This window comes from Pelodiscus sinensis, chromosome 1 (assembly GCF_052426305.1).
Source record: "Pelodiscus sinensis isolate ZL-2025 chromosome 1, ASM5242630v1, whole genome shotgun sequence".
In the NCBI taxonomy this organism is placed as follows: domain Eukaryota; kingdom Metazoa; phylum Chordata; order Testudines; family Trionychidae; genus Pelodiscus; species Pelodiscus sinensis.
In genome coordinates this window covers 104,864,477-104,877,625 of record NC_143052.1, presented here as the reverse complement: position 1 = coordinate 104,877,625, position 13,149 = coordinate 104,864,477, and the positions used below count along the sequence as shown (strand labels likewise).

General features: G+C 42.1%; 1 protein-coding gene across 4 annotated transcripts in view; it reads right to left on the bottom strand.

Moving 5' to 3' along the window:
- Positions 1-12,881, bottom strand: part of DGKI (diacylglycerol kinase iota) — a 312,169-nt gene extending 299,288 nt beyond the window's left edge. For 3 of the 4 annotated variants that reach the window (XM_075940098.2, XM_075940058.2, XM_075940081.2), the window contains exon 1: positions 12,463-12,772. In XM_075940098.2, the coding sequence (XP_075796213.1) occupies positions 12,463-12,659 (197 nt within the window). In that variant the 5' untranslated portion in view covers positions 12,660-12,772. Of the gene's footprint in view, positions 1-12,462 lie in introns of all 4 variants that reach the window. The other variant, XM_075940048.2, reaches the window with a different exon arrangement.
- Positions 12,882-13,149: the final 268 nt, after the last annotated feature.

Genomic DNA, 13,149 nt, shown 5'->3' with positions numbered 1-13,149 from the left:
TGCAGGAGGTCAGATTGGATGATCATAATGGTCTCTTCTGGCCATGAAGTCGAAGTTGTGACTCAGTCTCCTAGAGTGTGACTCAAAACCATAACAGCCTAAAATGCACAAAACCTGAGGACATGACCCTGCAAGCTCCCCACACATGGAAATCCACTGACATCAGTGGGAGAGATCCACACACAGAAACTCCATAAGATCTAGTCCTTAGTTTGTAATGAAATCCAGTGGGTTTTCCCAACAAAAATTTTCTCACAGACATACGCTGGGGATCATTTGGTAATTAGGTAAGTGCGTAAGAACTACCCTCATTACAACCCCCAGAGGAAACTCATTAGCAGGCTAATGATAAAAAGTAATGATACAGTACGTGGTGGGAAAGCATTCTTTCATATTTTTATGCTAAAAAGCTTGAAAGCCATTTCATTTTCTCTCTGCCCGTACTCTCAGAGGTGTCCCAGCACCCTGGAGAGTACAACGAACAGCGTAAGGGACCAATTTCTAAACATAGTGGGATTCTAAGTGGCACACCTCTCATCAGCTTTGATAGGATATGTGCACTTCAACCTTCGCCTGCCATGCACCATTCTGAACATGTACCCCAAAGAGTCAAATTCCCACATGGCATACTCTTTGGAAAGAACTATCAGGTATGTGATTTCATTTCACCTTTAAGAAAAATCTAGTGCCGGAGAACTTGTTTGGGGAGTGAAGGAACCTGACATACAAAGCCTTTCCATATTTCACAAGCAAAAAATTTATACAAAAGTGTGGAATTTAAAAAAAACTCAAAAGTTTCTTCCTGTGAAGACTAAACATGTCCCAGCCAGAACTTCTGCCGCTCAGCGCTCACTCCTCTTACACACTTGACTAGAGATAGCCTATTCCATATGCACATGGAAATCATTCTGGCAGTGAAAATGTGGCATGAGTTTTAAGGGAATAGCCACTTCTTAAACTGAGTGAAGGTGATGATAGAGGGTATTTGCCTCCCTGCCCTTCTGAGAGATGAGCCCAACAAGGTCTCCTCTCCTAGTTCCTGCCAGCCAAGCATTTCTCAAGAAAACCAGAAATGGAGCCCATGTCTCTCAAATGAGAGTGCAGGGTTCCTACCATCAGAAAAATGGCCCATCCCTGCAATGCAGTCTTTAAAATAGATCCACATCATGTAACTCAGCCCTGTTCTAGGGGCATTGGCCACTGTCTCCTGCACATTTACACACTGTTTTTCATGAAGTCAGTGCTAGTGAAATATGCATAACTAGCAGCTCAAAAGACTGAAATCCTGCATGCACTTGTGCCCTGTATTCATTCACACAGGTTTAGAATGGGAGATGGCAGAGGAAATTATTATGCTTCATTCCCAACCAAATGTATTCCCGTTCCATCCTGGGCTTTGCAGATGAAATTATTGATAAGAACAGCCTTTTCATAGAGGTGTTCTGGAGGACCTAATAGTTCTTTTCCATCACTTCTGTGATTTAGGAGTCATCTCTCACAACCCACCCAACAGCCTTTGGATGGAAATGGTCTTTGCCACTACCAGCCAGAGCTGGCTTTGAACTGGTAGCCAGGAGACGAGACGCTTTGGATTTCATTCCCGATCCCAACAGCTCATCCCCAATTTACAATTCCAAGACTCTCTGGCCTTTCCAAAAATGTCACACAGAAAATATCAGAGCAGTGTCAGAGTATTTCCCAGGTCAAAAGGCACCTTCCTTCTATCAAGAAAATAACAGAACTGTAGCCAATAGGCATGAATTCCTTACACCTAGTTAGGAAGCATTTAATAAAGCTGCTAGGTCTTTATCTTCACTCTGAATCATCTTAGTGTACTACTTGCAGGGCCTCGGAAATCTGGGACACTACAAGCAACCCAATGGTGGCCTACAGCTAATATAGTTCTTTAAAAATGAACTGCCACAATTGTTCAACATGCAAAATAATTTGAAGACAAAAATCTTACAAAGTGCATGCCACTAATGAGATGAAGTGATAATGTTCTTGCACCTGCCTGCCCTCTGACTCTCTCCTCCCACATTTTTTCTGAAAGTTGCTGTCTTGATTCTTTTCTTTCCTTTTGAAGTGAATGAGCAGTTTAGCAGTTAAAGGCATACAATTCAAAGTCGGGGCTCTAAGTTCTATTCCCAGTTTTGTCACAGACTGCGTGTGTGACCTTGAGCAAGTCTCTTTATCCTTCAGCATCTCAGTTTTCCCCATTTATAAAATGGGGATATTACTCCCCTACCACAGAGAGACATTTGTATAGTTTAACTAATTCTTTTTAAATCACCTTGAGAACATTGGGTGGAGCATGACAGAGAAGTGTCTATTTTGAGGCTTGTGAAAGTGAGGAGCCAATCATACCTGGATCAAACTGACAAGACAGCAAATACAGTACTGCCCCTCCCGTTGAAAATCTTCCATCACACGAAGTCCTGATCCCCCACAGTAATCCACATACAAGGCTCTCCTCAGCAGAGATTTCCAAGAGAACCAAATTGTGTAATTGCTTTGTAATATGAACAAATCTTCACTGTCAGACAAGGAACCTACCCAAAAATGTCACACAGAGAATATCAAATTGCATAGCTACTTTCAATCTTATTTCAAAATAGTTTATTTTGAAATTTGGCGCTGTCTATATAGCACTTATTTAGAATTAAATCACTATTCCAAAATGTCCCTTACTCCTCGTGGAACGAGGTTTGCAGGGTAGTCGGAATAGCGAGCCCGTTATATTTCGAAATAACGGGTGTGCTCAAAAGACGCAGAATCCCAAAATAGCACTGACGTGTAGATATAGCCTCAAAGACCATCCCAGTGTCCAAAAGCACCAAGAAAATAACAGTCCTATAGCCAATGGGTCATGAATTATTTACAGCCAGTTAGGAAGCATTTTATAAAGCTGCTAGTTCTATATAAAAAGACTCCCTAACAATCTTCTCCGTTCTGTCCCCCCAAAATGCTACATTTTGTGTACATCTAGAGGGTAAAATGAGGTTTCAAAAAGACAATGGACCAACATATGAACTCACTGATATTTCTCATCTTTCATGGGTGAAAACATACAGATAAAGCTAGGCCATCCAGGTTTCTCCTCTGGAAGTTCAAGATGCTAGTCATTCAGACACCCAGGTAGAGAAATTATTCTGAAATTCTTATATCATGGAAGAACCAGTGGTAGGAAGCAAGGCAAGGAACCAATCAAATGCATTCATTCCCCTTTACTGAGGCTAGCTAGCTGGTGCCAAATTGGGATGTGAAAGGAAAGAGAAAAGAAAGAAAAAGGAGCCATCTAAAATAGAGAACCTTAATCAGATTGCTCTGAAGTTGTTAGTTGTCAGTCCTGTGATAAGACCCTTCTTGGCACAACACCTTTGATCAGAAATGAGGCCAAAGGCCTTCACTCTGAAGTCTCTGAGCAAAAACATTAACATTCTAACTATGTATCAGCACAGCTGAAAGGAAAGCTGAATAAAAGAAAACCACAGTAATCCATACACAAAGGTTACCGAAACAATGGTTGCTAATGATGTCCCCTCTCATTCATCTATATACATTCACATAAAGTGCATATGTACAGAACCCAAGGGATACACAGCCCAGACCTATGTTCCAACACGCAAAGGCTGTCCCCACACACTAAGCCCAATAAAGTTTTAGCATAGAGCTAAGTTATCTCCCCAGCACACGGACACATCACAGATTGGGGACTGGACTCGACCTCTCGAGGTCCCTTCCAGTCCTAGTATTCTATGATTACTTTTACCACACACAAACAGCTGACAAAATACATAGCACAGGTCAAACATACATACTATACTTACACCGGTCACACACCCTCCTCCTGCATACACGGGAAGTTATTCACACATCATGCCTACTCACACAAACAGCACCCCATAGAATCATAGAATAATAGGACTGGAAGGGAACTCGAGAGGTCATCGAATCCAGCCCCCCGCCCTCAAGGCAGGACCAAGCTCCGTCTACATCATCCCTGACAGATGTCTATCTAACCTATTCTTAAATATCTCCAGAGAGGGAGATTCCACCACCTCCCTTGGAAATTTATTCCAATATTTGACCACCCTGACAGTTAGGAATTTTTTCCTAATGTCCAATCTAAACCTCCCCTGCTGCACTTTAAGCCCATTACTCCTTGTCCTGTCCTCAGAAATTATTCCTCACAACCCCATGGGCACAGACTCCTACAACTTCTGTGAACACACACATGCACGAAAACACACTCTGTTTTCTCTATTTTTTAAATTTTCCACTCTTCATCTCCACTCATGCCACCCCTAGACAGGTTCTCTCTGATGTGGGTGATGATGGGTCAAATTGCTGAGAGCTACCAGAGCTCGGGAAAGAAATCCCATTAGGGCACTCAGATGAACAATGTGATTGTGCTACTGTGACACTCCAGCCAAAACATGGTGTGCAAAGCCTTGCAGACCAACACCAGTGAACGTGGATTCCTCTTCCCCATACCCCAATTTCATTTCAAGACAAGACTGCAGCTAGAAGAAGCTGCCAAGAGAGCTGTAAGTCTCTCCTGCCTGTTTTGTTTTTTAATATCTGGGAAAGCCTTTGACTGATTATCACTGTCACATGGTAGGACAGTGCTGGATTTACAGCAAAATAAGCCAGAGAATTAGTGAGTTGGAAAAGCACAGAAGGTAGTTTTGCATATTCGTGTCAGCTTCCCAGCAGCCAGACCACATAGCCAAGTTCAACCAAATAAAAAGCTGTCAGGAGCCACATGAGGCTGCATGCAAATCATTTTGTCAACACTGACACTGTCTTGGGTGATATGTGTGGATTATTGGATTATGTACTCCATGGGAATAACAATAATGAAGGTGTTCTCACCCTGTGTGGCATGGATTCAGCTCTCATTAGCTTATGCTTTTCACCTGGGGCAGTTGCCAGGCAATCGTAGACTACTGTTTTGTATCTACACTCAGTAACACTTTATTATGCATTTATACAGGCCCCAATTCAGCAAATCAGCTAAGCATCATCTTAATTTAGAGCAGTTCCACTGCAGTCATTATAACTACTTATGTTCTTAAAATTAAGCTTACACAAACACTATACATTGCTGAATCTGTGCCATGGTGACTTTTGTCCAAGAATATTACAGAGGTTTCCAAAAACGAATATGTATTATTTCCATTTATCAAGTGGGGCAAATGAGATACAGGGATTACATTTTCAAAAGTGGCCATTAATTTTAGGTGCCCAGACTGAGATATCCAAGGCCTGATTTTTAGCTGGGCACTCACAACTCCAAAATGAAATCAAAAGATGTTATGGGCACTCAACATCTTTGAAAATCAGACCCCATACACATTAAGATGGGTACCTCAAAGCTAAAACACCCCACTGAAAGTTTTGGATCAAGTACTTTATTCCAACTGTTATACAGCAAGTCACTGGCAGAACTTGGAGTAGAACTCTGGTCTCGTAAGAGCCACACTTAAATCTCTAGATACTTGACCATGTTAAAGCGGCGAGGAGTCCTGTGGCACCTTATAGACTAACTGAAGTGTAGGAGCATAAGCTTTCGTGGGCAAAGACCCACTTCGTCAGATGCATGTCGATAGATTTCCACTCCATACGGCTAAATGCAGTGCCTTGCATGGTGTTACTTGACCATGTTACTTGTCCATGATACTTGACCATGTTACTTGTCTGACCTGCTATGGAGCTGGTGCAATTCACCCACTGTAATTCTCTAACATCATGGCCCACTGCACTGCTATGCCACTAAATCAGTCATCTTGAAAGTGTGTGTCACAAAGCAAAACAGAAAAGGAGGGAGAATATAGAAAAGGGGAAGGATTAAATGATGTACATTTTAAGAAAACAAGTCCTACGGGGAAAATGCAATCAAAACATTTACCCCGTGGGATATTAAAATTATCCTGCATTAGTACAGCACTAAACTAGAAAATTTAATGTTTTTCCCCATTTCTTATTTTTAGGATTCACAGAAAGTGAATGCATTAATGTTCCCAAGTGAGTGGAAAGTTTTAAAAGCAACTGAAAACTTGGTGGGTTGGATCGCAAAAAGCAACTACCCCAGAGTAAGACTATTTAGCCATGGTATTATTTGTGCCTCTGAACTGTCATAGCCTCTCTTCATTGCAGAACTTAGCACCTCCACCTCCTTTCACAAAGCATTATAAATAGTTTGAGAGAGACTCTTTGGAGGCCTCACCATGTGTTCAAAAGCATGAAGTTGATGTATTTTGCAGTAAAGTATAAAAAAGTGGTAATGCTTCAAGGTGGAAAGCAAAGTAACTTGAAACATCATATGTTAGTGTATCCCATAACATTGTTATGTGAAGCTCTGCAGAGGAAAGTGTAAGTGACTGGCATGGGATTGAGACAATACTTGGAACTTACTTTTTGACATGCGTTAAAGGATAAAAAAATCATCTCCTGCCATTTGATACAGGATTGCCTCTCTAATTCACACTGCTGACTGGGAGACCCATTAAGGATTAGATAATGTTAAGAATAAGCAAACAACATGATTAAAAGATCAAAGGTACTCCATCACAGAAGGTTTTCTATTTTATTTTGACAAATATAATTCTGTTTTAATTATTTACAATGCTTCATGGTACACTAGTAAATGTGCTGTCATATTCCATAAAAGTAAAAAAATCTTAGTAGTACGAGATGTCATCAAGCACTACCTCTACTGCTCAATTTTAGCTGAGAAGTGAAGTGATACCTACAGGAGTTTTATGAGAATTATCATGTTTGCAAGTAAGTGACATGAGAATTACAGAGCTTCTGTTCTATTCTTTGCAATTCTTTTTGTAGTCCACAAAGCCCTGAACCCCAAACTTACCTAGCCAAGTATTCCTCCCACATAAATCATTGTGGTATCAAAGTACCTCATGGTCTTTGCCATGTATCAGTCAGTGACTAGTTCCATCTGACCAGAGCCTCCCTGGGTTTTGTGGCCATTGCCAACAAATAATAACCATGGAAATTCCAACTGCCAATTTTAGAGAGTCACTTTTCTGAGTGGAACTAGATTTTAAACTGACTCAGTGACACAAAAACACCACCTCCAACCACTTTCATTAGTAAAACTGAAACAACATTGTTTCCTATCAGGGCAGGCTGCATTAGCCAAATACAATGCATGATGACTGAGAAACCAGGCCACTACATATTAGCACTGCAGGGCTCACTCATTGTAGCTCCTACGGCATGGTCCATATCTCCTTGACAAACCTCTGAGGGAAAGCCATACACCTCTAGGGTTTCTAATGTTTGTCTAACATGCCGTTGAATAAAGATTCTCTCAATTAGGTCAAGGTGAAGACAGAATTAAATTGATGGACTACATAACCTACACCACAGGAAAATTCTTTGGTGAATTTAACTTTTAAAATGGGGCAATTGACAACTTTTAGACAAACAGAAAACCTTTCCTTCATATTTCATGTGTCAAATCCATCAGATTAGTATTACTACTAAATATTAGAAGTGAAAGAAGTTAAAGACTCAATTCGCTTGTCAAGATTTATGTTCCTTGTCTACTTTTTAATATTTCTCTCCACTCTAATTATGAAACGCCACTTAAATAATTGAAAACCAAGAGTAGTGCACTTTCACTAGAGTAGATCCATCAATGGCTATTAGCCAATATGGGCAGGAATGGTCTTCGCAGGCTGTTTGTCAGAAGCTGGAAATGGGTGACAAAGGGTGGATCACTTGATGATTAGCTATTCTGTTCATTCCCCCTGGGGCCCTGGAATTGGTTACTGTTGGAAGACAGGATACTGAGCTAAGTGGACCTTTGCTCTGACACAGTCTAGCCACTCTTATGTTTGTACTCAGTTTCATTTTAAGGGTTTTAAACCTGCTATGGTTTGGAGATTCAAATGTGTCAGGATGATGTCTATCTCCTTTAGTGGAAACATTTCTACTGATTGTCACATTAGACAAAAGCTGTTTAACAAAAAAATAAAGTTTGAACGAAAGGTAAGTTGACAGTGTCCCCTTTAAATGAAATGATATGGTGTTTGCAGAGGCAAAATTCTAGCAAGTATTATGGGTGCGGAGCAGTAGGGGAACTTCCCCAGCAATTGTATGTGATAACATCCAAAGAACTCTACACTAATTAAATGTTCACATACGTCTTATTACTTTAGGGGTAGTGCTCCTAGAAGGACCAGGTTTAGCAGAGCTTTTGCTTTGCAGGAGGAGCATCTATTTTTGCCAATTTCTGTGGAGGACAGAGATGAATTTTGCATTAAATCAATATATTTAAAAATTGATATTCTTCAATGTGTGAGCCCAGTATTCATATGTGGTTATTGAAGATACTTGCCACAATATTTGGGCAGTAAAAATCAACACTAAAATGGCTATTGGGGTGCTAATATTACAATGTAAAAACCCAGCTATGGAAGAGGATGTCCCAATTTTGGTGCCAGAACTAGGATCACAAGGCAGACCATTTCCTTAAGCTTTCATCTAGACTAAACAGCCATTGGACTGGCCAGATATCCTTGAATTAGAGAAAATACCATACATATGCAGTGTTGCCAGAGAGATTGTATGACACATGGGAATTGATAGGTAAGGTCAAGCAGCAAAGCTCAGAGTTTATCTCACATAACTCTGCAGAGTACTGAGACTACTCCAAGCCTGAAAATGACTAATCAAAGTTAGAAGGGCAAGTACTCCACCTGCAAATGAGATCTACTTCAACTGAGTGTACATATGCACATATACATGCCCAAAATACACACTGTCTTATGCACAACCACAGGTAAGTGCCAGATGCCCACTGCGTATGTGTATATAAATATATAATTGAAAGGAATACAGCAAACATCTAAGCAGCTTTTTGAATAAACAAAATGTTTCTTCCTCTAGTAGCTCTGCAAACCTTGCCTTGGTATACACTCAATATGGTATATGAGAGTTGGCAACATAATACACTTAATTGATTTTGGAGCACTGAGTGCAACATGCCTATAGATGCAAAGCAATTTGTTTGTGGTCTTCTCTAAATCACAAATACTGATCAGATTTCACTACATAAAGGGACAAATATGTCTATGTATGCATACAAATTCATAGCCAATTTAATAAATAAATCCCTGCACTCAAATACATTGGCCATGTGAATGTAAACATTTACACCTAACTAGGTTTATTATAGTTATGGCATAGCCCCTGGGAAACTAGCAAGTTATATTTTTACAGTAACTATGTAATTACCCTAACTAGATCTTCCTTATAATGAAAAAGTTGTTGCTTAGCAACTAAATGAGAGGATGAAAGGAATGGAACTTAGAAAAAGTAACCAAAATTAATATACAACAAAAGCTGTATATGGCAGAAAAGAGGCATACGAAGTGCACATACAAATATTTTTTGTTTTCTTTTTTTCTTTTTCTTTCCCTGCCCTCCTTTGCTAAAAAGACATCTTACCCCCATCCCTCTCCACTCATATTTCACCTGGTCATTTGTCACCAGTGCAGTTTTTACATTTATTTGCATGGGTCTGGGCTATTTTAAGCATGTTCCTGCTGTATTCTTTTGATGTACCTATAAATACAGATGTTTGCTTGTGTGTCAATATAACACACACACACACACACACACACACACACAGAGAACCCTTTGAATAATTTCTAATGTACTAGAGTGAAAAGAGTCCAAGTGCCAATATAAATAAAGTTTCCTGCACATTATACAGCCATTTGCATTTATAAATCCATTGCAACACCATAATTTGCAAAGAGAAAAAAGGTAGCAATTTTAAGAGGAAAAAACAAACTCACTAGCAGTGCTTTGTACAAGTCTTTGACTCTGGTGTTTGCTCTGTGGGTAATTGAAAGAAAGGAACATTCTTTGCAGGAAATTAGTTCCAAAAAAAGAAGTGTATGGAAATCCCAGGATGCATAGAAAAATTATTTTCCTTTCCTCAGTCTAAAACAAGCAGAAAGAATAATATGCCTCCAGAAATGGTTATTTAAATACTACTGAGAAAACCTCCCATTTCTAAAGTTCAAGACTTGCTGCCTGTTCATGCATTTGTGGAGAAAGTAGGGGAGGGGGGAGAAATCCTGTCATTCCTCCCTACCTATATTTATTATAAAACTCCTACGTACGCACAGTATAGAAATACAGAGGTCCCATGAAAAGGAAGGCTACTCATATTTCACAATGCCAGGGAAAGTGAATATGTTACTAGTAGATTTGAACAGTTTCTCCAACAGTGTATAAGATATCCAAATCAATTAAATTAAATTAAAATATACAGCTTTAATTAAGAACTTTTTCAAATCTACTGGAGACCACATCTCTCTTTCCCCAGAAGCATGTTGGCTGGCAGATGTCAACATTTAGAACTGACCCTCCCTGTCTTATTAACCAGTGGAGTTCTCCGTCTTCAGCTGCAATTCGCATAAGTTGCAGCCACAAAATGGCAATTTAAAAAACACTACTGCAATAAAGTTACAAAAATATTGACAAATGACATATATACAAAATGTTCAAGAGAAGGCCAGTGTCACTCATTAAAGACAACCTAGGATGAATCACTTACAGCTTTACCCTCATCGGCTGAGCACTCACCCCTTATTGAAAATCAGAAGAAATATTCTCTACCCATACATGAAGTATTATTTAACTTCAAGTTTAACTATGGAGAGGCAACTTCTCCCTAGAAGTACAAAATTACATAATTTTAAAACACCATTGAGAGACAGAGACAGAGAGAGAGAGGAGAGAGAGAGGAGCATTTTTAACCGGAAGAATGTAAGGGGACAGCACAAGAGTATTTTTAAGAAGCACCTCAATGCTACTGAAAGTTGCTGACCTGACAGCCATGGACACAGAAGTCCTATTTCATTCTAAAGACATAATAAGGTAGCAGTTATATGAGTTTTTTCCACTCTCCATGTTAACGTGGTTTACCCCAACAAAGGTTCTGGGTCAGACTGTGTTGGGGTTTTTTGGAGGGGATTGAGGGAAAATATGTGGTTAATCATCTAAAATTAGACTGAGGCCACCAACTTCTCTGCTAAACACCTCTCAAATAATAACAGTTTTCAATAGTTACTAACTTGGGGGCAGATGCTTATTGGTAACCTAAAAAATGGAAGGACTCAATTAGCATGCTCTGAGTTATCAAGTCACAGAAATATGTTTGGAAAAAAGGAATCTAGTTGTTTGAGTATATGATGTAAATGCATTATGACAAAATGAAAAAAAGTAATAAAAGCAACACCCCACTTCGGTTATATCAAATGCCCACACTTCCCAGGTGCTTGGACCTACTTGGCCTTCAGTCTTTTGCCTCAAATATCAGTCAAGTTGTGTGGGTATTTGGCATAACCACCCCCACACCTTGTCATCTGCTAATGCTTACATAATGACTCATTGGTGGGTTGAGGAGGAGAGAGGAAAAAAGACTTGCTCTTCATGACACTTTCCAGAGAAACCAAAATCAGAAACAGCAATGCCTCAGGAAATGTATTTGTGTCCCCTTTCTAATAAATGTTTTGAGGCCCAAGAAATTATAAGTAGCTTTAATTGTATTCTAAACAGTAACATTCAGGAATCACTCCACATGCTGACAGGTAGTATTTCTCACTCTCTTTGTAATCCCAAAGAGTTTGTTCCCCATCTCTCTCTTTCTCAAAATGTCCTCCACCTATTTGGAGGGTTTCTTTTTTAGTGTAATCCAGATTCATTGGGGAAAATAAAAGTAACTCAGGCAATTATGGTGTTCCCCTCCTGCTAATCCCTGACTGCAACATCATTCTGACAGTGTAACTCTCACAGCCTGCTGTCAGGGCACTCCATACAAACACTACATCATAACTAAAGAACTAGCTGCCACAAATGTAGCATGTTTCATGGACAAGCTTACACACATATATATACACAGGTATATACATACACACAGAGGAAAGACGCACACAATGCACAGACACTCACACAACACACACACACACACTATTTACATGTAAGAGTCTTGACATCAGCTTGAGCAAAAGATTATTTACTATGGCACTTTATATTGTAGCCCACTTGGGAAGCGTGGAATCTCTCCCCACCCCCAACCAACCCCATCACTGCCTCCCTCAAAGCTTTCTGTCTGCTCCAGGTGGCTGCCAGAGGGCTGCTCTGCGGGCTGTCGGAGATCCCTGCATCTCAGCCTGAGCGCCCTCACGGGCCCCTTCCTACCTGCTGGAGTGGCTCGAACTACCAACTTGGCGCCTCCTCTCCGCTCTGGCCAGGGAGGCAGGAACGCAGCGCTGAAGCGGGAGCTTGCAGCCACCAGGGGAAACTTCCCAGGCTGGCGCTTGTGCCCAGGGATCCCCCCATCCCCTGCCAACCCCCAGACTCCGAGGCTGGTGCAAGGGGCGCGGGAACCCCCTCCCCTCGCCTGCCCTCACCCACCTGTAGGACACCTGCTTCCTGAAGGTTAAGCTCCGCAGCTTTTCTTCCAGGGATTCCTCCTTCTGGCCGGCGGTGCCCAGCTCCTCCTCGGCTGCGGCCCCTGAGCCCCTCGAGTCGCCGCCGCCTTCGGCTCCTCGGCAGCAGCTGCCGCTGCCAGCAGCCCCCTTGTCCTCCCCGGCTGCCGACGGGGGGTTCATTGCGGGGCCGGGCGGACAGCAGCCCCCCGGGGCCGGGGCAGCCGCAGGGAGCAGGCGGGGGGCAGGCGGCGGCTGCAGGCGCTGAGGTGGGGGCACAAGGACGGGGACGGGGCGGCGGCTGCAGCTGGAGCCGGGGCCCCTCACGGAGCCGCTCGCCGAGGAGGCTGCAAATGGCAGCACCTTCCCGCAGCATCCATCGGCGGCTGCACTGCAGCGGAGCATTGTGGGAAACTCCCTGCCGCCCCCTCCTCGCGGGCCAACCAGCGCCCGCCGCCTCCGCCTCCTGCCGCTCCCTCCTAGGACTGGAGCAGCGGCAGCATCGCCTCCAGCCGGGCCAGGGGCCGCTCGCTGGTCCGGGCGCTAGTGCCGAGAGCAATGCGCCCGGGGGGGGGGGGGGGATTTTTTCCCAAGGGCTAGCGTGTACATTGGAGTAAGTGTGCACACTGGAGGGGGAGTGCTGGAGCGTTTGGAAAGGGGAGGGGAGACATTT